The following is a 27,845-nucleotide window of genomic DNA, read 5'->3' as shown; positions in this document are numbered from 1 at the left end:
TAAGCAGCAATCCTACTCATTAAAAATCATCCCCCTTGTGCAAAAGTTACAAAAAATTTAAAAAGGGATCAAATACCTATTGATAAATCTATCTGCATAAATATCCAGAAGCAACTATGCATTAAAAAATACAGAAGTCGGAGGGAGATGTAAACAGCATGAAGGGTTAATGCAGTGACTTTACTTTTAAAGAATCAAACTTTTTATTTTGAGAGAGGAAAAGGCCAGCTTCTAAAGACAAAGGCCCCTGGGCTCATTCGCCTTCCTCCTCTTTCTGTGTATATTTCAGGAATGAATCTGTGGCTGTTTTAGGGCAAATCTCCCCCACCTTCCCCTTTTAAAAGAAGGGATGACGTGGAGAAATGTGTCATTTTCCTAAGTATGTCCTGATAGTTGAAATACATCTTCTTCCCAACACATTTCAAACATATTCCAAATAGGACCGAACCTATGGGGTTCATGAAACAAAAAAAAAACCAAACCCAAATCCCTGCAACTTTAAATTTGGTCATCTGAGTTTTAATTGTACTAGTATAACAATTTTCCTACTTTTAAGTCATTGAAAATAAAGACAAAAGTAATCAAAGATGAACTACAACATGCCTGAATGCAGTCAAGAAAAATGTTCCCCTCAAGAACCAAACAGGCTTACTTTTTAAGTTGTGAATGCAAATATGTAGTTAATTTAGTAGTTTCTTCAAGTTTCTGTAGCAGCTCTTTCCTTCGCTCTTCCAATTTCAATCTAGACAAGAAAAAGAAATGAATTTATTTTCACATAACTACGATCAAGCAGGAAAAGAAAGACTCTGAAAGAAAAGATCCTTATTATTTTCCCCTTGTGAGATCCAAATGAACTCGACACAGGGAAAACAGAGCCACCTGCCAGAAGGAAAGTGGACAGAACTGTCCACGGCCACTGAGCGAAGGGGGAGAGCTGTACCAAACGGCCAGCGTTACTGAGAACTTGTAGAATTTTGGTATTCTAAAATTTTCTTAAATGGGTAAGAAAACCTCACACTCTTACAAGTTAGGGAAAGACAGTGGGGAGGAAAAGAACAAAAAAAAACAAACAAAGGTTAAAGATCCTTCTGCAGGCTTGTGACTTCAGCTTCCGTTACTAAAACATTTGACTGCAATAACAGGGAATTAGGAAAGATCATCTGAGTACTGAGTTTGGTAAGGGCTGTTCCAAAATCATAGTTAGTGATAAAAATTCCAATCTTATTTTGATGAGAATTTTGGCGATTAAGAAACAAATTAGTCCATATTGCCAGTGTGAGCTAATTTGGGCTTAACTGTTTAAGCAAGAAAAAGACATAAAAGTGATTTTCTTTCCCATCGACGGCACCTCTCATCACCTGTACTGGATTTTCATGAAATTTCATCCACATTCAGCTGAACAAGTTTTTATGAGGATTTTTTAGAAAAAAACTGAGTATTACGGAATTCTATACTTGAGTAAGCCATTTTAAAATATATCAAGCATACTGCCTGTGTCAGGATTTTTAGACATCATTGAAATGAGCAGAATGGGACCCAGAAAACCACCACGGTTTCCGGTCTTACTCATCTGTCCCTAAGGCAAGTCACTTCATCGCGGGTCTCAGCTTCCTCATCTGCAAAATGGTGATTATAATCCTACTGCGTCCACCTGCTAAGGCTGTTCAAGGGACCAGATGGAGCTACGTATGTGAAAGGTCTCTGCAGACAGCAAAGCCAGTCTCCCGTGTTCAAAGCCTCGGCACGCCTTGCAAGGTGCCGATAAAAAAATTAGCTACTCTTCTTTGGAGAAAAATAAAACTTCCCTAATTTTCAACCTCTTTGAAATGTTATGTATGTTTTAGGCAGGGAGGAAACATGCCCATATTTTACTTATAGATATCTATCCTCTGATGCGTCACCAACACAATTTCATTATATTTTAAAATAAAAAAGTAATTCTTGTCATTTTGTTTAGTACTTCAAAGGGTGATAAATTCTTAATTCACAGCTTTCAAAGGTGTATTTTGAAAAGGAGTACGGTCCCTAATTTTTTTTATCTCTTAAATATAAACAAAAATTCAACCAGGAAAAAATATTAATTCAAAGTAGATTAACTGAATTAGAAGGTACATAAAGGTCCAGAGAAAGTCCCCGAATCTACTAAAACCCATGTCTCCTGATACAGGAGCAATACTTTCGAAGTAAGTTTTAAAACCAAGTCCCACACCCACAAATGAAGGCTTTTCTGGTATGGTAAGGAGGCTTCAGGGCAACACAGTGTGTTTCATGCTGAAATTTAAATCCAAGTCTTTCCCATTCCAGTCAGTCACACGTGATGGTCCCCCCCATGCCCTCTTCTGGCGATGGCTCAGGTGCAGCCCTTCCAGCTCTTTCCCGGTTGCCTTGAACTGAGGCCTGGCCTGTGTTCCCCAGCTGGACCCTAAGCTCCCTGAGGGCAGGCTCGGGCTCTTTCTCCCTCCTCTACCCAGGCTGCCTGGAGAGCCCGGCGCCCTTCCCCGGCCCCCTCCCTGCAGGTGTCTAGATCACATGTCATTGGAAGACGCTTAAAGAAGGCCCTGGGGAGTCACAGAAACCCTGCTGGCAACCCTGTGGCTGTCCTCTGTCAAGCACTCCACCTCCTGTCTCTGATGGAATCAGAGCCTCTCCCAGTGGGAGCTGGTTCCTGGTATCCTTCCTGGGAAATGACCTCCCCCACCTCCTCCGGACCAGGGCCTAGAAGAAACTGCTGAGATGTCAGCCCCTTCGGGAGGGTGCTCCCCTGCCTCTCCTCACCCTTCTCCAGCCCCCGTCCTGCTACTCCTCCTGGGTGAGAAAGACCTCTTCAACCTGACCCCGAAAGACCCCTCCCACGGTCTCGCTGCTCCACACCCCTGCCCAGCTGCCCTTGACACGACAAGGGGGCCCTCGCACCCTCCACCTCTGCCCCCGGTGCCCTGAGGGGGAAAACTCCATGTCATCTACAGAAGTAAGAAGTTCCTTTTCCATTAAAAAATAAATGACACTCATACCCCCCGCCCACTTGCTATAAGAACTTTTTCAGAATCAGCGGCAAAAACATTCATATGATTAAGAAAGAAGACACCCTGGCAAGATGCAAGGCAAAACCCCTAAGATTTGTGAAAAAGGAAGGAGCAATGTTAAGATCTTATCAGCCGTAGAAAAGCACAGAGTTTAAGGAATTTCAATAACTGTAAGGAAAGAATAGAAGGGTGTGTAACAAGTCCTTTTTTCATTTGAGAGCAATTTCTCTTTCCCGATGCGCTTTATGACCACTAGGGGGCGAGCTCCGTCTCCGCGGGCGGTCCCGCGAGTCAGAGACACTGAGGACGGGGCTGGTGGGCACAGCTGGGGGACTCTGGGAGCTCACAAAGCGGCTGAAAATTCATGTGAGTTTAGCTCCTTCAGAGACCAAAATTCAGCAATGACCCAGAATCTCGCCCTGAAATAATGAGAAACCCACAATGTAAGTGGAAAACAGGATAATTTGGGGGAAGCAGCAAGTGCTTGTCTGACAGGCGTGTAGGTACCGAGAAGAAACGGAGGGGGTCTGGGGTCGGTGAAGCACCGTTTGCTCTGCGATGAAACTAAGTCTGACGCAGTGAATGTCAAGTTCCCAGAGGTGTCTCCCTCGACCTCCTGCTGGAGCACTGAGGAAATACACTGCCTGCAGAGGGTTTCTCGGGCCTTCCGGCCCTGTTTCAGCTCAACAGCAACGACGAGCGCAGCAGGAATATATCCACAGGCAGCGGGAAGAAACGATGAGGTTGGTGAAGGGTAGGAAAGGGGGCGAGCATATGGGGAGTAAAGTAAAACCACCACCACCAACAAAGCCCGAAGCCACACGGTGCTGTGCCCACTGGGAAACAAAGGACTCCGGGTGCACTCCGCAGGGGTTCTGCTCTCTTGCACAGGGAACGCTGGGCCGTTTTGCAGCCACGGATAGCAGTGAGAAAACTGCAAGCTGCTCCAGCAAGAAAGTGTGAGTCCCTCGGCCTTACCCTGCTTTATCATGGGGTTCTGCTTTTGGCCGTGGACGGCAGAGAGGAGGCTGATGTCCGTTTTCTGTAATGCTAAATGACTTGACCCTTCCAAACGACTCAGATAGCCAACATATCACAAATACGAAACATACACATTTCCCTTCCTGCTAAGATCTCAGTCGTGGGAGGTGGGCCCATGCGCGGCCGTAAGTCAGAGGGCCACCCAAACCTGTGGATGGCCCTCATTACTCCCTGTGCGACTCAAACCCCACGGCTGGATCTCACTAGACAGAGAATTATTTTGTATAAATATCTTATAGCTCCTCTTCCGGATGAGATCAAGCCTACTGTTTCTGCTGGAATTTTGACAGTTATTATGTGTGTGCAAACAAAAGTATAAAAGCCAAAGTCTAGGCACTTAAACTAAATTTTTAACATTACTTCATTAGTCATTTTTGAAGCTCCAGCCCTAATAAAAAAGACAAACAAGGGACTTCCCTGGTAGTCCGGTGGTTAGGACTCCACGCTCCCAGTGCAGGGGGCACGGGTTCGATCCCCGGTCGGGGAGCTAAGATCCCGCATGCCACGTGGCCCGACCAAAAAAAAAAAAGACAAGACATCATGCCTGTAAAAGCTGATTCAAACAAAGAAACAAACGCCTGTTTTCTTCCTCTCCCAGAAAAAATTTAAAGTCCATTGGTAGGGCCCTTCCCGGATCCAGATACTGCCGAGTAGGACAGCTGAGATGTCAGATGTCCGTACGTTACACAGGTATAATTATATGACATTTATTAAGGGCGACATAACACAAAAGATCACTGGTGTTTTATCTATGAGCCACACAAAGCTAACCATTTCATCATATTTGCTGATGATTATCAAACTTTTATCCTCGGAATTTAAGAAACACAAACACAGACACTCACATACAACATCAAGGTAATTCAGGAAAACGACTGAATTCTGCCTTCTCGCCCTTGCTTTTCGTTCCTTGTGGTCTTGGTCGGATGGCTCCTTACCTGGCCAGCCTTGCTCACGCCTTCTGAGATGTCAGAGTGGGAGGGGAGGAGACGCAGGGGCAGGTGGCTGATGAGAGTTATTTAAGACAGTGAAAGGACGTCATCTGTAGGGGGTTCCCCCTTTGATCCTTTTTCACGCTTCCTAAAGCTGTGATGCTGCAGCTATGCGTTATCTCCGTCAGCATTTTAACTCACACGGTTAAACAAGTGCTCACGCTAATACCTCACCAGGAATGTCAGAGGTTCTTCCCTCCCCCATCTCCTCCACCACCACACTTTTCTAATGTTTTGATACTATGTTGACACACAACCTTAAACATTTATAGAGGACAAGGAATTAGAAGGCAAGAAGCCAAGAAGTTAAAAAAAATAAAAGTGACTGGATTATGGGTGGGTACTTTAAACTTACTCCCAGGTCACTTGAAGTTACGCAAATGTGAATCTCTTTCCCTTCATTCTGCTCCTTACTTGTTGGCCTAAAACATGGACGTGCAGTGGTTTTAAAGGGCCGCATGGTCTATGGCTGAAACAGGTAAACAGGTGTCTGACCATTAGTCAGCAAGGCCTGGACACAGGGCTGCTGGGCAGATGTCCTCACGGCAAACAACACACAGGGGTTCCCTGCTTAGGAGTCCAGCTGATCTGCCTACAGAACTGGAGTTTTTAGATTAAGTGATCCATTTACACCTTCCCACAGAAAGATCAGAAAATTGCTTAAAGTATTTTCCTTTATATTTTCTCCTGCTTCAGAGGAGGGTTTCAATTGACAAACAAAATCCAAGTGAACATTTTGTGACCTGTTGAGATATCAAAGGGAGCAAGTTGTCTTTTCCTTGTGAAATGAAAAGCAATAAACTTTTGCATTCTTGTGAGTAATAAACCCAGAATAGGAAGCTTCAGCCACTCTAACAGTCCAGATAATCTCTCTTATCAGAGTGCAATAGTTTACAGCCACTGTTATCAGCCTCGGTCAGCGATGGACTGCATTCCTGGTTTTCTGTCAACATTCCTTAGTTATTCAACATCTGTCTCAGGCATTTTCACGTTCCCCAAAAGCGTAGAGGAACCACGGGGACTGAGGAGGGTGTGCTTTACTGCCCTACAGGAAGAAGTCCTCAGTCCACTAAGGGCTGAGGCCTCCGAGATTTCCGCAGACCGGGGAGAACGGCCTGGAGGCCCAGCTGAGCCCCCCACGGGCTAGCCACCCGGGGCCCGGGGAGGGGAACGCACCTCTCTGCCAGAGCTCGGCTGGGCGCCCCCCGGACCGACCGCAGCTCCTCCTCCAGCCGCCGCCTCTCGGCACCCAGGCTCTCCAGCTCGTCCGGGGTGCGCTTCTGGGGCGTGACGAACTGAAGCTCTTTCAGAAGTTCTTCTTTCTCGTTAATCAGCATCAGCTTCTCCTTCTCAACGTCCAGCGCCCCAGGCCAGGCCTCACTGTCCAGTTTCGACAGTTCGATTTTCAAGTTGGCCATACTAAAACAAGACAAGACAAAATGCAGTGACGTAGCTGTGCGCGTAGTCAGAAGTCCCAAGAGAGGGAAAACACAAGGCGGGCTACGGGCAGGATTAACCCCCCAGGGACGGGCGTGATGGCTGGTGTGAGGCTCCGGTCCCGGGGCGGACGCTACACTTACTTCTTATCTGCCTCGTTCTCCCCACCTTTAACATCTGAGTAAGCACACCTACCTACCTGAAAAAAGGATGAAGGTCAAAGTATGCAGAAGCTTAAAAAGCAGAGGGCCGTGGGCGGTCAGCCCTGACGTGTGCCTGCCTGTGCGAGGTGGCAGGAGCAGAGCTGCCTTTAAAAAATCTCTGGTAAATGATGCCTGAAATGCATTATTCTAGATCTCGTTCCTCTGGGTAAAGACGCCGTCCCCAGGCTAGGCTGGCAGCGACTGGGGCTCAGCCAATCAGGGAAGGAAGAGGGGAGAAAAGAGGGCAGGGGCCAGGCCATGTGGTACCGCAGCCAAGTCCATCCCTCCAGGCTCCAGCATCGCCAAGGAAAAGGGGGCAGCGCTCGGCTTCCCCCACCCACGTTCTTCAGCTGTGCACTGTGAACTCGCTTCCCGCTCAGGGCCTGCACGGAGTCTACACCATGCACGGGGCGCTCACTGAGCCGGCCCTGTACACGCTGCACTGACCTGGTTCTCCTCTGAACACACTTATCAGCGGCACCCAGGGTCCACTGGAGTAACAACAGGTGCTGAAGCGACGGGGCCGGGAGGGGCGGGAGGGGGAAAACGCAGCAAAGGGAACCTTCACCAGTTTCATAATTTTGCTGACCCCAGATTTCACTGCTTCTAGAGCTTCGTACTCAATGGTCAAGTTAACTCCTGATTCAATAAGAATGACCACCCGAATCAAACAACTTGCTCTGTGGCGCTGTGAGGACAATCAGGATTGTTCACAAGGGAAATGGCACTTGGCTGTTTTGACCATAAGCACAAGATCAAGGTAAACTATGAACACAACTGATGTTGGCACGAAGAATACATATTCCTATTAAAAAATGTTGGATGATTACTCTGGGTATTATTACAGCACACACTAGAAAAATGAAAAACAGATAGAAAAGGGGGGACTTTTTCCTCCCCTTTTTAGTGGAAAAAGTTGTAGAAGAGAAGAAAAAGGTGAACAAGAAACGTTGTCAGGGGACTTCCCTGGTGGCGCAGTGGTTAAGAATCCGCCTGCCAATGCAGGGGACACGGGTTCGAGCCCTGGTCCGGGAAGATCCCACACGCTGAGGAGCAACTAAGCCCGTGTGCCACAACTACTGAAGCCCGCACACCTAGAGCCTGTGCTCCGCAACAAGAGAAGCCACCGCAATGAGAAGCCCGCACACCGCGACGAAGAGTAGCCCTTGCTCGCCACAACTAGAGAAAGCCCGCGCGCAGCAACGAAGACCCAATGCAGCCAAAAATAAATAAATTAATTAATTAAAAAAAACAAAACAAAACAAAACAAAAAAATGTTGTCAGGACAAAGAGGGAAGTAGTTCCACATTCTTGTGCCTGAAGTTTCTTGTTTGAGTTAAAAATAAAATTGCCATCTGAAACTGTGCTGCATATATAACATCCTTCTGATTTTCACCCATCATCTGCACTTATGATGGATGTAACATCAGCTACTCATCAGCTTTTTTTTTTTTTTTTTTTAAATTTAATTAATTTATTTATTTATGGCTGTGTTGGGTCTTCGTTTCTGTGCGAGGGCTTTCTCTAGTTGTGGCAAGTGGGGGCCACTCTTCATCACGGTGCGCAGGCCTCTCACTATCGCGGCCTCTCCTGTTGCAGAGCACAAGCTCCAGACGCGCAGGCTCAGTAGTTGTGGCTCACGGGCCTAGTTGCTCCGCGGCATGTGGGATCTTCCCAGACCAGGGCTCGAACCCGTGTCCCCTGCATTGGCAGGCAGATTCTCAACCACTGCGCCACCAGGGAAGCCCTACTCATCAGCTTTAACCACAAAACCATAAACAACTGTCTCAACGTACTAGAAAGTTAATCATCAAAATGCTAAATAAGCATGATATTATTAGCTTCATTAAGCACATAAAACAAAGGCTGGAGGAGAAAACAGGTTTCAGAGGAACACAACCCGCCCCTTATTCAGAATTGAGGAAGAAAAAGCATTTTCAACATATGCATAAACACTTGAGACTTACCTTCCCGTCAGAATTGCTAGTAACTTTAAAATAAAACCCCAAATGGTAATAGAACAGCAGTGCAACCAAATGGGAAAGAAACTAACGTCTTAAGTTTTGATGTGACTGAATCAACCTATTGAACTGACAGCAATGATGCAGTGAAGGAAAGAAGAGCACCTATTACTTGTGGGATGAGGCATTAGGTAGGTCTTGAATTTTATTTGGAAATAGTTTTCTGGGCAAGAAAACATGAAGGTTTCCGGGAACACCTAGGAAGAGAAGTGCTGTGTAAGCTCCACATGGAGCCAAAGTAAAGCAGAAGTTCAAGTCGGCCCAAGGGAAGTCGAGTCAAACCCCAAGGACTCCGGGGCATGAGGCCTGGCTCCCCAAGATTAATTCTGAGTTATGGCCATTCTCCTTCAGAAAACCAGACACCAGAAAACCAGATCCTGGCTTTGTTTACGTCAGAACCTAGGAGTTCTGGCAGCTCAGGAACTGGCGTGCTTATAGCCAGAGGGCCCCAAACAGGCTTCCACATCACTGGGCCACAAAAGCACAAAGCAATTCTCAGTCCTTACTGAGGGCAAAGCATCAGCCTGGCACCTGAGAAGCAGACAATACAGTAAACAAAATGTTTCCTACCCTCAAGCCATTTATAATCTACCTGGGAAATTTTACAGGCATTAAAATTAGCCAAGTGCAGTGTTGCTCAGAGAGACTAAGTGACTTGCTCAAGCTCACATGGTTAATGATTTATGGAACAAAGCTTAGGGTTCTTTCAGTAAATCAAAGAACCAAGTAATATTAATATTAGTAACAGAGGCTACCCAGAGGCAAATATTATATTTAGGCAGATCAAATAATGACTCTGTTAAAGCCAGACAACCTCTAAGAACTTTGGCCAGTGACTTTTAAATTCTCATCGTCACCAATAATAATGGATATATTTCAGTATCCATGTGATGGGCTTCCTTGTGGTGGGAAGCCACGACGCCCCAGCATGTTCTCAGCCGAAGTGTTCACGCTCATGATAACGCAGGTTTGTCCCCCAGTGCCTTCCTAAATAATAAATCAGCAGCATTTTTACACTTTTAAAAGGAAAATAATGAAATGTGTCAGTATGACCCTCTCTCTCGGAACAAATTCAGTTCCTACAGTATGAAAACCAGCTGAGTCTGTCACCGAGGCAAGGACAGAGGAGTCTCCCAGGCCTTCCCCAGCAGAGTCACAAGGTAAGAAAGAGGCATGGAGGCAGGGCTGAAGAAGAGTTGAGAGGGTCAAGGAGGGAAACACCCCCTGAAGTGAGTGACACAGCAGAAACCTCAGCATCCCCCAGGACATCGGCAGGGGGTCTGCCCTTCGAAGCCAAGGAAGGTGCTTGAAGCTATTTACCTTCACACTCCTCAGCTCCTACCAAGCCCTGCACCTGAGCCACTGTATCACATTTCTATCTGAGAAACCAACCTCCTCACTTTTTTTTTTAAAATTTTTATTTATTTATTTATTTATTTTTGGCTGTGTTGGGTCTTTGTTTCTGTGTGAGAGCTTTCTCTAGTTGCAGCAAGTGGGGGCCACTCTTATCGTGGTGCGCGGGCCTCTCACTATCGCGGCCTCTCTTGTTGCGGAGCACGGGCTCCAGACGCGCAGGCTCAGTAATTGTGGCTCACGGGGCCCAGCCGCTCCGCGGCATGTGGGATCTTCCCAGACCAGGGCTCGAACCCATGTCCCCTTTATTGGCAGGCAGATTCTCAACCACTGCGCCACCAGGGAAGCCCCCTCCTCACTTTTAATTGTGAGTAAGAAAGTACCGTACAAGCTCAAAGCTTCTTCCTTCCAGAATGAAGGGGAACATTTCATTCCCGCCCTCCTCATTAATTCTCCTTGTTCTTCAGCCTTCGGGGTAGGGGACCCCGTAACCCTTATATTCTAAGATCTGAAGGGTGACCTTGGTAAGAACGATGGCGAGCGCCCAGCAGACATCCCTAGTGAGCAAAGGTGAATTCTGGAAAAGGAAACCAGGGTGAGCCAGCTGACTACCCACTGACTGCTACCCAGCTCCCCTGCTGTTACCTTCTTTTGGCTTCTTCATACTGGAGGCTCAGCCTGACCTTTTCAGCCAAATTTGATCTACTTCTCACTCCGATCTAGTAAAAAACAAAAGGGAAAAAGTCAATTAACTCTGCTAATGAATGAAGTAAACTGCTTTTGTTTCTAGGAAGTACAAGTAATTGCAAAGCTAAAGAAGATGGTACTGAAATTGGGAACACCAGTTTGAAAAGGCACTTACTTTATAGGCTCAGTAGGGACAAAACATTTCTTTTTAATTCCAGCTTGTCTGTTTTTCAAAGACTTTAACGTCCTTTTCTCCACACATTAAATTCAAGATAAAAAATATCAGGTAAATGTTTCTGGTATCTAAGAGTTTATGAAGGGTGTACAGGTCAATAAAATTTATGAACTGGAACTAATTTCCTTGTCTCTATGAGCTAAAATTTCCATCATCTAACTTTCAAATGCATAAGCATAAAATTAATTACTTCGAAAATTAATTTTTCAAACAGGTAAGCCCTACTGTTGATCTCTACCTGTTTTACTCTCATAGCACAGAATTCAAAGAAGCATAGAGAATACAAAAATAACTGGAACTTATTGAAAAGTAAATATCTACTAATGGTGTCCCAAAAGGTAGAATACAAACTGGTAATAATATTCAAGCCACATTAAATATTTTCAAATGCCAGGTATAAACCACCAATCAAATATTTTAATACAATCAAGTTCAGATTTATAAAAACAAGTTTTTTGGTTAGTTTTTAAAGGCATATATTTGTTTCTCATTAGCCTTAATGTTTATTTGGAAGGACCTTAATTTCTAAGACTCTAAACTTAACAGGAAAAACTCAAATTTTCATGAGTCTCTTGCCTTTCAATAGAGTCTCTGAATAAATACAGTATGAGAAAGTTTGAACAAAGCTATTCATATGGACAAATTCTGATATGCTTGGCACCTAGGCAGAAAAGATAAGGCTAAGATTTTTAAATACAATCTTATGAGTATGAAATGCTGAATGCACACAGCTGGAATTCGCACCACCTTCCTGGCCCCTGTTCCATTTGCCATCGGTATTGTAATCAGGGCCCGTCAGGACACTGCCGGGGCCAACCCTTCCACGTGGATAACTTACATCCCCGGAAATGCTTGTTTGTGACCCAGCATCCAGGGTCTGTCTGGAGAGAGATAAATGAGAGTTCACAGGACTGGATCTCAAGTCTGGCTCAGATCTGCCAATGCTCTGGTCCAAGTGAAACCGCTCCTGCAGCTTAGCAAGACTCTGTTCAGGAAATACAAAGTACTTCATAAAGCTGAACATTTAAGAGCGCGAAACTTCCCCACCAGGTAAAATTAAGCCGAAAGAGCTAATCTCAATGGAAAAAACAACTACTTTATCTTAGTAGGTACTTATCACTCTAAATTCTTGAAATAAATAAGAGTAGAATATAATTTTTGCACATACACACAGGACTTTGAAAATATGTAAGATCATATTAAACAGGTTATCTTATCTTTCCCAAGACAGCCTGGGAATTATTCACCCTGTGACTAATGGTATCTTTATATTTAATACATGCATTTCTTATTTTTAAAATTCTGTTAAAAAGAAGTCTATTTTAATAAGAACTACCCACTTTATGCAGTAGGAATTATGGAAGCATAGGATACCTATAATGCAATCTCATTTAGATAAAGCAGGCAAACTTCCTGCTTAGAAGACTTCTACAGTTATGCCATTTGATATCTGGACAGGATCCAAGAGATTATTTAGCTCACATAGATGTCAGAGATTAGGAAATGGAGGCCCAGAAGCCGCAGTCAATCAGTACCTGCGGTGATGTTTGGTTTGGGGAAGTGCCTAATTACAAGTGAACGTGACTGGTGTCGGCACCCGGGTTTTAATAGAGTGAGTTTACTTTAGAGGGAGGATGTGAGTCAGTGAGAATATTAAAAAGGAAAAAATTTAAATTGCTACCAAAGAACCCCCCTACAAAACACTACTAAAAATGTAAGAGGCTCATTATTATCAACTTTAAGAGGAGCCAGGATTTAATCCTGATATTTAAAATTCTCATGATAAGAAATTAGAAATATCAGAGATCTGATATTTGTTTTTTACCTAACCTTCTCTATTTTCTTTCAAAGGCATATTTATACAAAATGTATATGCATGAGGGATAAAACTTAAATGGTCATATCAAATAATATATTACAGAAAAGAACGAAGAAACCTCTTAGGGACTTTGGACAAGTCTTTTCTATTTTTTCATGCGAACGGTGAAAAGACGTACATTTTTCAAACCTATGACCATGCACTCAATCAATTTAGTAGGTCATGACTAGTATGTTTTTAAATGAAATAGAAGAGACTAGAAAGTAAAATCAAAGTATATTACTAGTATTAAAAGCAGGCATATTTCTGTGAAATTTGGTGTGTGTATCTATGGGTAAAGACATTTGTATTACTGGGCTTTGATGTAAAATATACGTATTTCTTACTCTGGGTCACAGCCAAAGAGGTTTAAAAGTCACAGAAGATAACTAATGTCCCTTTCAGCTCTACTGTTGATTCCTGTATCTATTAATTATTTTTTATATTTTAGTAATTAAAAAAGGAATCTAATTTTTAAATTTAATCTGGCCTATGTATAAATCCAAAGTTTACAGAAAGAATCAAAGAGGACCTGAAATTGCTAAATTATGAGGTTCCAATGTAACTCTGTTCAAGTTCCATTAACTTTTTTCAAAGGACTTATTTTGTGCTTTTCAGGAATGACTGATTTAATCGGCAGGATCACTGTAGAACAACAACAAAAAGTACAGCCAAGTGAAGTTCTGTATGTGTTACACATATGGTAGAACCACATATTCTAGAGCAAGACTGCCTGGGTTTGAACCTCAGTCCTGCCACTTACCTGCTGTGTGACTTTAACCAAGTAACAACTTCTCCGCACTGCTGTTTTCTTGTCTACAGGTTGAGGATAATAACAGAGCCTATCTTTAGGCTGTTGTGAGAATTAAATGAAGTATTTCTATGCAAGGCAGGCAGAAGACTGCCTGGCACAAAGTCAGTATTTTAAGTCAGTCTTTTCTATTTAATCGCTTCTTGCAAGTTATTCCAAAATTCCCCAAATGCAAAATTATATGGGTTCAAGAATATTCACCCACATTCAACCAGCATTTTGGAAACTGACATGAAGTAGCTGAATTTGGTATTTAAATGCAGAGGTTCTGTTTACCACGGGCTCTAACATTTTTTGAAAGACACAGACTAAATCCTCACCCAGCTAGGTAAAGAACTCCAAATATCTGAAATATTACAAAGACTTCTCAGTGCTTGTGATAATTATGGGATGGAAGGGAGGGAAGAGGAGGAAGAGATATCTCTTACAAAAACTTGACTGTATCTGCTAAATATAGATACTCAACATGCAGAATATTGATCGCTGAATGGTTGTCCTCTCTACACATAAGGCTGGGTCACTGGAGCTCAGACCCATAAGGTGAGAAGTGCACAGGTGTAACGAGGGGGTCTACTGCCATGAGCATCTCTCCCAGGGTGACTATACAGATGTCCCCCAGCTGGTTCAGCGTTCTCCCTGCCACCCCCAGCTAGCACCTCGGAATCTCCTGGGGTGGGGAATAGCTTTTCTAAGCTCCTCACACCCCTCCCCCCTCTCCTCAAGGCATCTCACCTACTTACTGACAGCAGGTGACATACCCTTTCTGTATCCTGGGCTGAGGATCACTGAGTTAGATAACCTTGCTTATCAGGGCGCCACATGAAGTTTGCAGTGAGTTACAGGGTGCACCAAGATGCTAATCTCCTTAGATGGGCTCCAGGACCCAGCAGCCCCTGTCTCAAAGGTCATCCAAAGTCTGCCTTCAAATAAGCATATCAGAACCTTGGAACCAATCTGTTTTCTTCCAAGGCAGGCGGCTGGCTCAGTGCCTATAACAATCCCCTACGGGACCAAATTCCGTATGGATGGGGCAGAAGTGGGGTTTGTGTGGTGGTAAAGGGCCTTCCAGACTCCGATGGAGAACTTATGCCTCAAGGAAAGTTTCTGAGGCCCAAGAAGGTAGCAGTGTGACTTGAAAAAATGTTCCATCACATACCTGCATCAGATCTTGTTTTTCTTTTTCTCCTGAGCTAATGGCCTTTCTGATAGACTTCAGTTCAGTTAGGATGGCTTTGGCTTCACTAAGTTCATAGCCACTCTGGCCTCCAGACATTTTTTTATCAATTCTGTTAAAAGAGGAGAGGAAAAAAGAAAAATCAAAGAATGACCGAGTGTACAATTAAGGAGATAGGAATTGGGTTTGGGGTTGTCTTAGTTGGCTGGTTTTTACTACCTGACTCACACACACCAGTTTCAAGCTGACGGTCTCTCCTTTCTCTTCTGATCACTTGAGAGCCCTTCCAGCCCCCACTTTATCCCCCAGTCCACTGTAATGACCTTCAGGCTCAGGCTTTTTGCTTTCCGTCTGTTTGGGTGATCCCACTGCTGGCTGACCTCAAACCTCATCTCACGCTGATCCTGACAAAGGTTCAGGACATGGGGAAGCAGAAGGACAGAAATGCCAATAAACCGGGCGAGCACAGGAACCTCAGGATTCATCCCTGCCACCTAATGTTACATGCTGCGATGTCTGTGCAAAACCTAGCACAGTGCCTACAGCTTGGTGACCTTTAATAAAGGGTAGTGATTTTTATTTACACTAGTGAGTATCCTGTAATATTTGGATTGCCTGGTTCGTTTCTTATTTCTTTTTAGATATATGAAATGTATTCTTTTTTTTACGACAGTTACGAGTCAAGATAAATTGCTCGCCTTGCTGGATGAGTTCAAATCTAGGAACAAGGGGGCGGCAGATGTGTTCATTTGTCCACTAACGTTGAATAAAGAGCTCCCCGATGAGCTTATTTACTGTCCCTGCAGATCTGCTCACCAAATGTCCTTACAGCTCACAGGGTCACCCTGTGTCAGAGGATTTCATGTAACCTAATCTTTGTGGTCGAAGGGCCCAACCAAATTACCTAATTTAAAAAAAAACAAAAAAACGGTTCAACATTTTCTTCACCATCACCCTCCTGGTTCTCCCCACCACCTATGCTGCCTGGGACTCATTAGGAAAGAGCCTGGGCTTCCCTTCAGGGACACATGCCACATCTCTGCCCATCAGCCAACAACGCTATTACATGCGTTTGCAGACATATCCTTGTCTTATTCACAGACCCTCCAGAGTTATGGCACCTATTAAATCACAGAAAACTGGCTCTGACCTAATTTGGTTTAAAACACTTAATAATTTGTATTTATTTCAACGTGAAGGGCATAGTCTGAAAAGTAAAAAAGAAAAAACTAACACAATTATTATCTTATTCATTCTTCCAAAGTTTACCCAAACAAATGCAGTTTGTAGATAACTTGATAACTAAAATGGTACTCGTAGATAACAAGTACCATTTTAGAAAATATTTTATGGTGCTGAACAAATAATTAAAGTCTTAAAGAACCTAAGAGAATAAAATTAATTTTATCATAAGGTCATTCTATAAAAAAGTATAACCAATGAAGTCACTGAATTAAACATACACGCGTGCGTGCGCACACACATACACAGGGTATTTGTGATGGGAGGGACCCTAGAGATTGCCTAGTCATGTTTCTTCCAAATGAAGAAACTGAGACCAGAAAGTCTATGCAAATTTAGCCTCTAAATTGCATAAACACTTAGCTAAGTAGCACAACTGTCCTCAAAATGAGAGACTTAGGCTTGGGGCTCTTATGACTATTACATTTAGAATATTTGATAAGAACCCCAGAAGTAGTTTGAATATTGGTTGATTATATTTATTTCGGGAGGGCTTTATCAATGAAATTGTTGACACCCTTAAGTACTATATCTACTCACTTAGTTGAGGCAAAAAGCTTACTTTAATAAGAAAAAGAATCTGTGAGATTTCATGAAACAGCTAGTAATATAGGTATCTCAAACTGTCAAAGGCAGTTTCTAAAGCCCAAGTAATTTCTTCCGATTTGTATAAAACCTTCAGAATTTAATAGTAATACAAATCTTCAATTCAGAAATCAACTTTGACATTTGAAAATAAAAGCCAGTGAGCAGTTTTCAGAAATAAACTTTAATATTTAAAAATAAAAGCAGGGCTACTTCAAGACTGCTAATTTAAATTTCAGAGAGCTTTAAAAATAGATGAGAATTTCTCGGACAGCCACTGCTCAAACAAATGTTAAATACGACAAGTACCACCTCCACGCAGCATTTGCCACGGAACTCCTTTTGGTCTTTCTTTCCCTTTTTCTGAACCTTTCTACTTTACTTTAACTATTGCTTTTGCCCTCTACCTCCACGTTTTTCCTTTTTCTCCTCCACTTTTCATCTCCCCCTTTTTCTCTCTTTTGACCCTAACTGACCATAAAATAAAATATCAGCATAAGTTGCTGACTTTTTTTTAAAAACAAAGTATGTACTGTGCTTTTTGTTCTTGAGAAATACAATTTTACTTTCATCCCTTAAAAATTAAAGAAAAATTTTTTTTGTTTGTGGGTACCCTATAGTTAATTTTTTCCCTATATCTTACCATTTGCATGCCTTCCCTGGAAAATGTGTACACCCTGAGCCAAACGTTTATAGATTCTGTATATACTCTTGGCTTGCTGGGTGTTTCAGCACTTTCCATTTTCCAGTTTTGAGTGAACACTGGAGGTGGCAAAGCGGAAATATGCTTCTCTTCCTGGCATCCACCTATATATAAGCTACACTATCGCTTAGGCCAAAGTCAACTTTGGGACCACAGTCTGAAATGAATAACGTAAAGAATAAAACTACATTCATTCATCCAGCATAAACTATTGCATCAAGTAAAATCAAAACCGGGGTTTAAATTACATCATAATTCCAGATTCCACAAAATTATTCCATTTTATTGTGAATACGTGAAAAGTTACAGAATCCTGCAGTGGGATTCTGTATAAATCTTTTCCTGAAATATATTTTGTCATAACCCAAGTAAAAAGCCCCCTTATAGTACCAGGAATGCGGTTTCTTGAGAAGTATGGTCTCTGGGTTCAATCAATTATCATTCAATCTTCTAGTAGTATGGTGGTGAACATCTGGATGAAAATAGCTTTATTTTGTCTATAGCTTTATTTTGATCTACGAGAGGAATCTGATGTTAGATATCCTATCTTTCTGCTCTTGGTTCAGCGGATTAGAATCACTGCAACAGAAAGCCTGAATTTCTACAACAAATGTCTATTGTTTTCTTGTGGAATGTTATTGACAGATTCTTAAACATGCCTTGGATTCCTATAAAAATTGCTTGCAAGTAAACTGCTTTGAAACAATACAGCATTGTTACATCAATATAACAAAAACAGCAAGTTTGGCTAACCTTTAATCCCAGTGGTGACATGAGTTATAATTTCATGTGCCTTAAAAGTATGCAACGTGTGGTGAAACGCTTCGTGGTGCTCCCACCACAAAGCCCTCCCTTATGCTGATGTACAACTGACTAAATAATACATTTAGTTGATTCCAGGTCTGCTGAGTTTTTCGGGGCGCTCTGCAACCAGCTGAGGTTCTCTGGACAGGGCTGGACCTGAGAACCACATGGGGGTCTCACAGAATATGACTTGGGGTGGAGACAAGACACAGGGATTTTTAAGAGCTCCTCAGATTATTCTGATATGCAGTCAGGTTAGGGAACCACCAGGATGGGAGCATCTGAAAGAATATCATGGTCATGATCACATGAGGTGAGTGTCAAAAACAAAACTGATCCAGTAAACCAAATGTCTGAGATGAAAGTCATGTGGCTGGTGGTCAAGAGGGGTGACTGGGGCCCCAAAATATAACTCGCCAACCAAACGTACAGAACAATCAGCTTATGTGGCCTGGCCAGCGACCACGTGGGATCTTTAATGGGTAACGCCTTGCTGCCTTGGACACTGCTAAGGGAGACAAGGAAGAACATGAGACCCGCCGGTCAGGGAAGCCCCTAGGAATCCTGCATTGCTACTGGGGCCACTGAACCGGGCAGCAAGGAGGAGGGAAGGGAAAAGCAGCTGGATGCCTTTCAAGGGATGCTGCCTTCAACCCTCCCTGTGGTTGTGTGCCGGATGAACCACCGCTGCTCCCCTGCATCGGAGACCCTGGGGCGGGCACTGCGGGAGCTGGAAGGTCTTCGTGTGCCTGCTGGGGTTCAGTTAGGCTGGGCCTCGTCAGCAGAAGAGCAGTGGCTTCCAGGGGCTGGGAATGGGGCAGGGATTTCCAGATCCTGTTACCCTCCGTCATCTCCATTCTCATTTGACCCAGCTCAACCTGGAGCCAGGGTCCAGCAGACTTCAGCACAGAGCAGGAAAGGGCAGAGGGACCACGGGAGCTGAGGCACTCACTCAGTTCCTCTGCAGACACCCCTGACTTGCTCCCTGAGATCAGACAGCATTAGGTCCCCCTGGGGCTGCCAGAGGCACACAGGCCCCCAGCCCGGGGCTCGGCGGGCGCAGGCTCACAGAGCCCAGCCTCCGGAGAGAAGGGGGAGGCCCTTCCTGGGCTCGATCTCCTGGCTCTGCCTCAAACTGAGAGCAGGCTGGCGGGCCCAGAGACGAAGCTAAGTTTCTCACTTTGGTCTCCTTGGATCTCCAAAGATTAGTGAACATTTCACACCTATTCAAAGTGTATAGATTTTCCCAAGTTTTTTTGTTTGTTTGTTTTGTTCTTCAGTTGATTGCTTTTTTGTTTTTTTGGTGCAGAGCTTTGCGCTTTGTATGTTACTTCTCTTTGAGAAAACTCTTACGTAATCTATACTTCTATTTTCTTTGTATCGGTTCAGGGGCTTTGGATTATTCGAGAGTCAATTTCAGTATTTTCATACTCACTGTTTCAAGGTTGCAAAGCCTTGTTCTTTATAGAGCAATTCTTGCTTCATCTGTGACAGTTCTCGCTTCAGCTTTTTAACCTTTTGTGAGAAATCAAGGTAAATATGAATGTTTGTAAATAATCAGCAACACAGTTTAAAAAGGTAATCTATTAGTAAACCATTAAACACATAAACACAGCCACTAGTTTGACATTTACTCGACTAGTTTCTCCTGGACATAAGTTCTACGGAAGGCAGATCATCAGCGATGTGCGTTACTACTCAAGTTTCCTCTCATCATCGGATGTAGCGACATTGCTATGAGCCGGACAGCACGATCGTCTCTGCTCTGTGATAAACAGACACTACGGGGAGAGGCAGGACGGTCAGCCAGGGTCTCTCGGACTCTGTGCTTGCCCTTCCTTCCTGACTCTCCAGGACCCCTGGCCACCCCTCTGTTCCCCGAACAGGCCAGGCTGTTCCAGCCCCAGGGCTTCGGCATGTGCCGTTCCCCCGGCTAAAAGGCCCTTCCCTCCGCTCTTCACTAGCTGACTCCCTGCCACTCAGCCTCAGCTCCACGTTACCTTTGCAAACAGCACTTCTCTGGCCACTGCACCCAGGCCATTGGTCTGTTTTGTTTAGTTCGCAGCATTTTCCAAGAGCTGAAACTGTCTTTGTACCTGTTTCCTGTCTGTCCCCCATGGGAAAGTAAGCAGCATCACCCAGCTGTATCCCAAGCTTGTAAGATAAAACCAGGTGAACAGCAGGGGATCAATAAATATTTGTTGTCAAACTGAAAAAAATGGTTCTTTTCCTGTTATCTTTGGGAATAAGAATACTAAAATGTGGCCGGTCAGGAAAATGGCACAAGCCTGGTTCAGTCACAAACTGAAGGTATTCTCATGGGTGTCAGAAGCTTATTTCCATATAGTGAGTTATAGCCTTAAGTTTCAAGCACATCCTGTTGTATAGTATTTCCATGTGTTTTGCACTTTTACTTCCTATTTATTCTACCCATTCCACAAACAGTTATTGATTCTGCACAATGTGTCAAGTCCTGGGTCTGAAAGCGTGAATGAAACTGACCTAATCTTTGCCCTTATGCGTCTTATAGGACGAGGGAGGCTGATATGGAGCAAATACTTGTCCAACGAAATAAATCTTTCCAACTGCCACAGGTGATATAAAAGAAAAGCACAGGATACTTCACGATCTAAAAGGGGGACGGGACCTAATTTAGTCTGAGGGGTTGAGGAAATGAGAGGGTTCGTGGGCTTCACTGATAGAAGGGGTCCTCACAGGGTAGAGCCTGTGGACAGGCTAAACTGTGGGAGGGGAAACTCAGCAAGTCTCTGGGATTTAAAGAATGCTGTCCCTGCCGGATTACAGAGGTGGTGTGTGGAATGAGGTGAGAATGGAAAAGGAGGTCTGATTACATAGAACCTGAAGCCATGCTGAGGATTTCTAAATCTCCTCCTAAGAACAATGAGAATCAAGGAGGGATTGTAAAGCATGAGCTGCTTTATGATTCTAAAAGATCACTGTGGAGACTCTACGGTGCTTGGACCAGAGGGGTCCAAAGGGGCCATCCTGCCTGGCATCCGGGCCGTGCTATAGGAGAAATATATTTTAGAGGTAGAATCAACAGGACTTGGTGATGGACTCAATGTGGAGGGTGAGGGAGAAGATGTGTCAAAGATCACTTCCAAAATCCTGGGTATGTGAAGGTGATTTCCTGGGGAGGGGGAAAGATAAAGGGTTTTCTGTAAGACATTTATTTTTCTAACACCCATGGCACTTCAAGGCAATTGGAATATGTGGACTTGAAGTGTCTAGACTAGAGATATAAAATAAAGAGTCACTGACATAAGGACGCTATTTTAAATGCACGAGAATAAATGAGATCAACTAGAGAGTGTGTACGGAGAAGGGAAGGCAGCTCAGGAACACCTTGGGCATCTGCATCGCTCACAGGTCAACGAGAGAAAGAGACAAAGTACATTGCGAAGCAGAGGCCAGAGAAGTCAGAGGAAAACAGAGAGCATCGTGGAACAGAGGGGAAAAAAGTAAACGGGGGGAGGAGGCCCTATGAGGAACCAGACGACAAGGACAAGGGCTGTTGTGACACATTTGTAGACCATGAGGCACAATATTTTGGATACAGTAATGTTCAATAATTTATCTGTTAAGTTTATCTGAAGGCTTAACAGTTTGTGCCCTAAGGCACTTACATTTTATTAGGGAGAAGGAAATAGAAAGAATTGTGTTGCAAGGCCCAATTCATAACTAAAAGAGAGGTACAAACAGTGTTACTGGAACCCAAAGGAGGAGAGGACTACTTAGGCCAGGGGAGGAGGGCTGCCCTCAGAGAGGAGGATCTTGAAGTTGCTTTAATATTCATGCATAGCAACAAGCTCATTCACAGTGTCCAGTAAAGACATTTCAGTTTTAGTATCAGACTACCATCATGTCAGGAGCCATCAGTAACCGACAGCTCATTCCACATGTAATTCTACTTCCGACAGCACTCGCAAAAGCTTTTTACCAAAAAGACTAACATTTTTATTTAAAAATAACAACAAAAATCCAAAAATCAATAATAACTGGGCTGAAACCTGTCCCTACCTTTGAAAACACAGTTGACAAAAAAAACAATGGTACTATCAAGCCCTCTTGGAACAACTGAATTAAAACAACTAGTGTATCTCATGGTCATACAACAGCACTCCATTTAAAATCATTTCGGCTGTGATGACATACCCAGTTAATTTCTTTCAAAAATGATCATCGTAAATTTAACTTTTGACAATTCAGACTCTTCTCTGCTTAAGTGATGTGAGATTTTATTGTATGTTGGGTGACAATGACAAAGGAGGCTAACACCTGTGTTTTCTTCCACATTATTTACTTTACCTACAGTTGGCTGAAAGCCACTGCTTTTATTTTGGGGCGTCTTCTGAGTGGATTACCTGAATGATTTTCAGCTGCCAAATACCAATGTGCATTTTATTTTGTTAAGGATGAAAACGTTTGATTCCATTATAATGATAAGTGAAAACAGATACTACTATTTCCAACCCAACATTATTTCTGATTGTTTCTGGTTTTAAGAGTTTGGTCTTAACTGTTCAACACCCTTTCTTCTCAGAGAACCATTTGGCATCGTTAGCTATTGGAGGATCACTGTTTCTACTCTCGTTCTCCAACCCACTTTCAAATGTAGGACACAGACATGAAAACACATGTCCTTAGATCCCAGCTAAGGGTTACGCTAATGCTGATTTGCACGTTTAGCACAATGGACTCTACTTGGAGGCAATGGTGAGAGCTAACATGCCAAGCACTTCAGGTATTCCAGGCACTGTGCTTTCAATCCTCACAACTACTCTAGTAGATGGATACGGTTTTAATTCTTATTTTACAGGTGAGGAATCTCAGACCTAAAGAGAATAAGTAAGTAATCTGTTGAAGGTTAGCCTGCTACTAAGCAGCAGAGAGCGGTCTAGAACCCAGGAGAATGTTTTAAAACTACAATTATAAAAGTTTTAGTTATTAATGGCATGATAATATATATAAGATCAAAGACAAACTAGAACTGTAGCAAAATGACCTAAATAAAACCTATGGCCCTTATTCTATCTTAGAAACGTCAATATTCTTATATCCCACCCAAGCTGATTATGTGAAGAGCCTCACAAGCCCTAGAGCCTGTTTTTGCCTTATATCAATACATGGTGAACTTTCTGCAGCTGGATCCAACCACCTAATTTTCCAGACCTATGTCTACGGCTCAAATCTCAAACCTGAGAGTCCCAAATCCGAGGCAGAGAGACCCATGACTTTTGCACGTTCCCTGCCTTTTATACCGACTACACCAAAGCAACTGACATTTTGAATTGACTTTAAAGTTAGGTCTGAAATCCAGAAAGAGAGTGATTCAATGTGATAAGTACGACTGGAAATCATACAGCCTCTTACCATCTCTTACAATCCTACTGTGTAATAAGTTTTCTTTTAAAAGAAGGAGAAAGAAGATGGCAATGAAGGAAAAGTAAATTCCAGAACTTGTGGACCTTGGGAAGATCACAAGACAGGCAGGGTTCAGAAGTCTGCCCTAAAGTGACCCTTGCAACATTAAAGTTACAACGATCACAGTGACGTTTTACTAACGACTACTGTCCCTTCTCACCACTCCCTCCGTCGTCTTGCCAGGAGCTCCCTAAGCAAGCCAACAAAGGGCAGCTGTCATCTTGCTCTTCTGGAAATCCTCCTCATCGCCACTGCTTCCACCTCACTAAAAATCCTCACCACCCGCCTCCCCTCTCAAGTCACCTTTAAAGAAAATGAGAAATCAGCTCCAGATCGTCAGAGGATTAATAATAAAAACATGTTTGACTTTACTAAAGAATAGCGGAAAACAGAATCCCAGATGCTGTTAGAACCATTTGTGATGACTAATAAATGGATTCTGTCATTAGAAACGAGATGATTGAATATATTAAAAAAAAAAACCCCAAACTTCTGTTTAACAACAGTAAAAAAGGAAAAAAGCAAAACAAAAGCTACTGAGAAAAATATGAAACATTTTTGAAATATACTACCTTGAGATACAAATAATAGATAAAAATATGGAAGGTCAACGCTAGATCTCTTTCTGCTAAATAAACCAATAAGTTGCCATATAACCCAGAAATTCCGCTCCTAGGCATAAACCCAAGAGACATGAGAACTTATATCCACATAAACACCTATGCAGGAATGTTTGTAGCAGTTCTATTTATCATCACTCAAAAGTGGAAACAACCCAAATACCCACCAACTGGTGAATGAATAAATGAAATGTGATGTACCTGTACAATGGAATATTATTTAGCAATGAAAAGAAATGAAGTACTGACACATGCTACAACATGGATGAACCTTGAAAGCAGTATGCCAAGTGAAAGAAGCTCACAAAAGACCACATATTGTATGATTCCATTTATACAAAATGCATAACAGAATAGGCAAATCTAGAGAGACAGACAATAAATAGTGGTTGCTTGGGCTTTGGGGATAGAGGATATGGGTGTGCGGAATGGGCAGTGACAGCTAATGGAGTACTGGGTTCCCTTTAGGGGACACAAAAATGTTCTAAAACTAGATTGTGATGATGGGTATACAACAATAAATATACTAAAACCCACTGAAGTGTACATTTTAAACAGGTGAACTGTGTGGTATGGGAATTAATTCTCAAAAAGCTGTTAAATTCAAAAAATAAATTGGCAAACAGAAATAGAAAAGGTAGAATGTCACCAAAAAAAAAAAAAATCACCTCTTAACAAAGACAAAATTGAAAATCATGGTATCATTATATATCAATTAAACTAGCAAAAAAAAAATTAATACAAATGATAAACACCTGGTCAAATGGCTTCCTATTTCAGATTAACATCCAAAGTCTACAATGGTCCCCAAGGCCTATGAATTCTGTCTTCATCTCATTGTCTAGGTTACCTCTCTCACCTCCTCTCTTACTGCTCTCACTTTCTCTCTCCATATATTGTGGCCACATTTGACTTCTTATTGTTCTTTGAAGATCCCAGACCTTCTCTAACATCTGGACCTTTACACCGGCTCTTCCTCACCTAACTTCACCACCTCTGTCTAGTCTCTGCTCAAATGTCACCTTCTCAATGAGACTTACCCTAAATACTCTATACAAAACTACAACCAGCTCTCCTTCTTCATCTCTCATGCCCTGTTATACAGCAATTATTTTTAGTTAGATTGATTTTTTAAAAAAACAAACCATGACTAGAAGCTGAATTTATCAAAATGCTTTCTCTGTATCAACTGGAATGATTAATGACTTCTGTTTACTCTGTTAGTGTAGTAAATAATTCATTTTCAAATCCTAGAGACGGTACATATCTAGGATAAGCCCAACTTGGTCCTAACAAACTATTTTTAAATGTTCCTGCATCTGGTTTACCAATATTTTGCTTAGGATTTTTGTATCTAAGCTTATGAATATGGCTGGCTTATTTTTTCCCTCATATTATCTTGTCAGAATTTGGTTGTATTAGCCTAATCTTCAGGGTGTCTCTGGAATTTCACTGATAGTAACAGGGCTGGTCAGATTCTTTCTTTCATCTGGAGTCATTTTTGGTCAATGATATCTTAGTAAGAACTTATTCATCTCATCTCAAAATTAAAATGTAAGAAGATAAATTTACTCAAAATGTCCTCTTATTTCTTAAGCATCTAGAGTTTTATCTCTTCATTCCTTGTATATTTTTACTTGTTTCTTTTCTCTCTTATCAATCCTGACAGACATCTGTCAATTCTATTATTCTTTCAAAGAACTAAATTATGCTTTTGTTGATCTCCTCTATTATAGCCATGTTTATTATTTAAATAATATCTTCCCTTAATTTTATTTCCCTTCATCAACTGTCTTCAGATTTATTCTGTTGTTCTTAGATTGAATTCACTGCTCATTAATTTTAAGACTTTCTTATTTTCTAGTATATGCATGCAAGGCTAAAAGTTTTTCTCCAATTCTCTTCTGACACTACTAACAGTATCAGCTAAACTACAGACTTTACTTGGATCCCCCAGGATCCGACCATGTTGTCTTTACTTGTCATGTCTCCCTAGACTCCTCCAATCTGTGACACTTCCTCAGTCTTTTCTCATCTTTAATGACCTGTTCGCTTTTGAATAGGTTAGATGTTTCGTGAAGTGTACCTTGGGTTTGCTAGATGCTTTCTCATAATTAGACTGAGGTTATAGATTGGGAGGAAGAATATGACAGAGGTGATGTGTCCTTCTCATCGAATGACACCGGGGTACATGCTATCAACCTGACATCACTGGTGATGTTAAACTTAATCACTTAGTTATGGTAGCAAATCCCTAGATTTCTTCACTTTAAGTTTACTGTTTTGCCCTTTCCAAACTCTACTTGTTAGAAGATAATCACCAGTCCAGCCCATACTCAAGAAGAGAGGAGTATCAAAGATTAGTGGACATGTTAAAATCACCAGAGTTAAGTAATACATATTTGTGGGAAGATACTTTGAGGCTACACAAATATCCCTTTTCTCAACGTTTTACTCACTAATTTTATCAAAGAGCACCCATTATTATTTAGAAGTGTATGGTTCTCCTCCAAATTAAGTAGCTTCTAAGTTTTTTAAACTTAGGAGTATAACATACATACAAAAAAGAAAAAAAAATCTTAAGTAGACCATTCAATAAATGAACGGTAAAACACCCATGGGAAGGTCAAAATTTCAAGAAGTCCCAGAAGCCATTCCTGTGCCCCACCAAATTACTAACCCTTTCTTTCTCCCCAAAGTAACCACTATCCTGACTTCCAACCCTATAAGTGGTTTTGTCTTTGTTGAACTTTATATAAATGGAATCATACAGTATGTATTATTTTATGTCTAGCTTCATTTACTCAACGTGGTGTTGTTGTAAGTAACTGTGCTCAATTATACTTGGGGGCCCATATTTTAACAGATTCATTACAGATTCGTGGCCCTCTTTTTTTTTCTTAGTGAAGCATTTTGCCTTATAATCTACCTATTCCAAAATTAACAAAGCTATACTAGCTTTATTCTTTTCTTTCTTTTTTTTTTTTTTTTTACTTTGGCTGCGCCAGGTCTTAGTTGTGGCATGTGGGATCTTCGTTGCGGCATGCGGGACCTTTAGTTGCAGCGTGTGGACTCTTAGTTGCAGCATGCATGCGGGATCTAGTTCCCTGACCAGGGATCGAACCCGGGCCCCCTGCATTGGGAGCGCGGAGTCCTACCCAATGGGCCACCAGGGAAGTCCAATACTAGCTTTATTCTGATTAGAATTTGATTGTTGCATCTTTTTTACCCATCCTTTTATTTTTAACTCTTCTGTATCTTTGTTTCTGGTGTCTCTTATAAGAATCATATAGGTAGATTTTTCTTTCCAAAACCAGTCTGTAAATCTTTGTCTTTTAAACTAGAACATTTAATCCAATTACACTTATTTCTCATTATTTGGGTTTAATTTACCCATTTTAAACTTTTCATTGGCTTGCCTTTTCTATTCTCTTCTCTCTTTTCCTGCTTTCTTTAGTATTTCCAATGGTGAAGAACTTCTGGTGCCATTAGTTACTTTCAAATTTTGTCTGAAAACATGTTTATCTCATTCATATGCATGAAAGATGTTTTCCTGTGTATAAAATTCTGGTTGATGGTTATTTTCTCTTAGAGCACTGAAAGTATTACAT

The 27,845-nt window shown here is 42.3% G+C and overlaps 1 protein-coding gene across 4 annotated transcripts in view; it reads right to left on the bottom strand.

Annotated features, from left to right (window-relative positions):
- The window catches only part of WWC2 (WW and C2 domain containing 2), a 163,848-nt gene that overhangs the window by 31,237 nt on the left and 104,766 nt on the right, over positions 1-27,845 (bottom strand). For all 4 annotated transcript variants that reach the window (XM_036838737.1, XM_036838739.1, XM_036838738.1 and 1 more), the window contains 6 exons: positions 19,605-19,684; positions 14,818-14,947; positions 11,831-11,977; positions 10,716-10,789; positions 6,233-6,475; positions 653-742 (listed from right to left, as the gene is read on the bottom strand). In XM_036838737.1, coding sequence (XP_036694632.1) covers positions 653-742; positions 6,233-6,475; positions 10,716-10,789; positions 11,831-11,977; positions 14,818-14,947; positions 19,605-19,684 — 764 coding nt within the window. The remainder of the gene's footprint in view (positions 1-652; positions 743-6,232; positions 6,476-10,715; positions 10,790-11,830; positions 11,978-14,817; positions 14,948-19,604; positions 19,685-27,845) is intronic.

This window comes from Balaenoptera musculus, chromosome 21, assembly GCF_009873245.2.
Source record: "Balaenoptera musculus isolate JJ_BM4_2016_0621 chromosome 21, mBalMus1.pri.v3, whole genome shotgun sequence".
In the NCBI taxonomy this organism is placed as follows: domain Eukaryota; kingdom Metazoa; phylum Chordata; class Mammalia; order Artiodactyla; family Balaenopteridae; genus Balaenoptera; species Balaenoptera musculus.
This window is presented reverse-complemented; position numbering and strand designations above follow the sequence as displayed.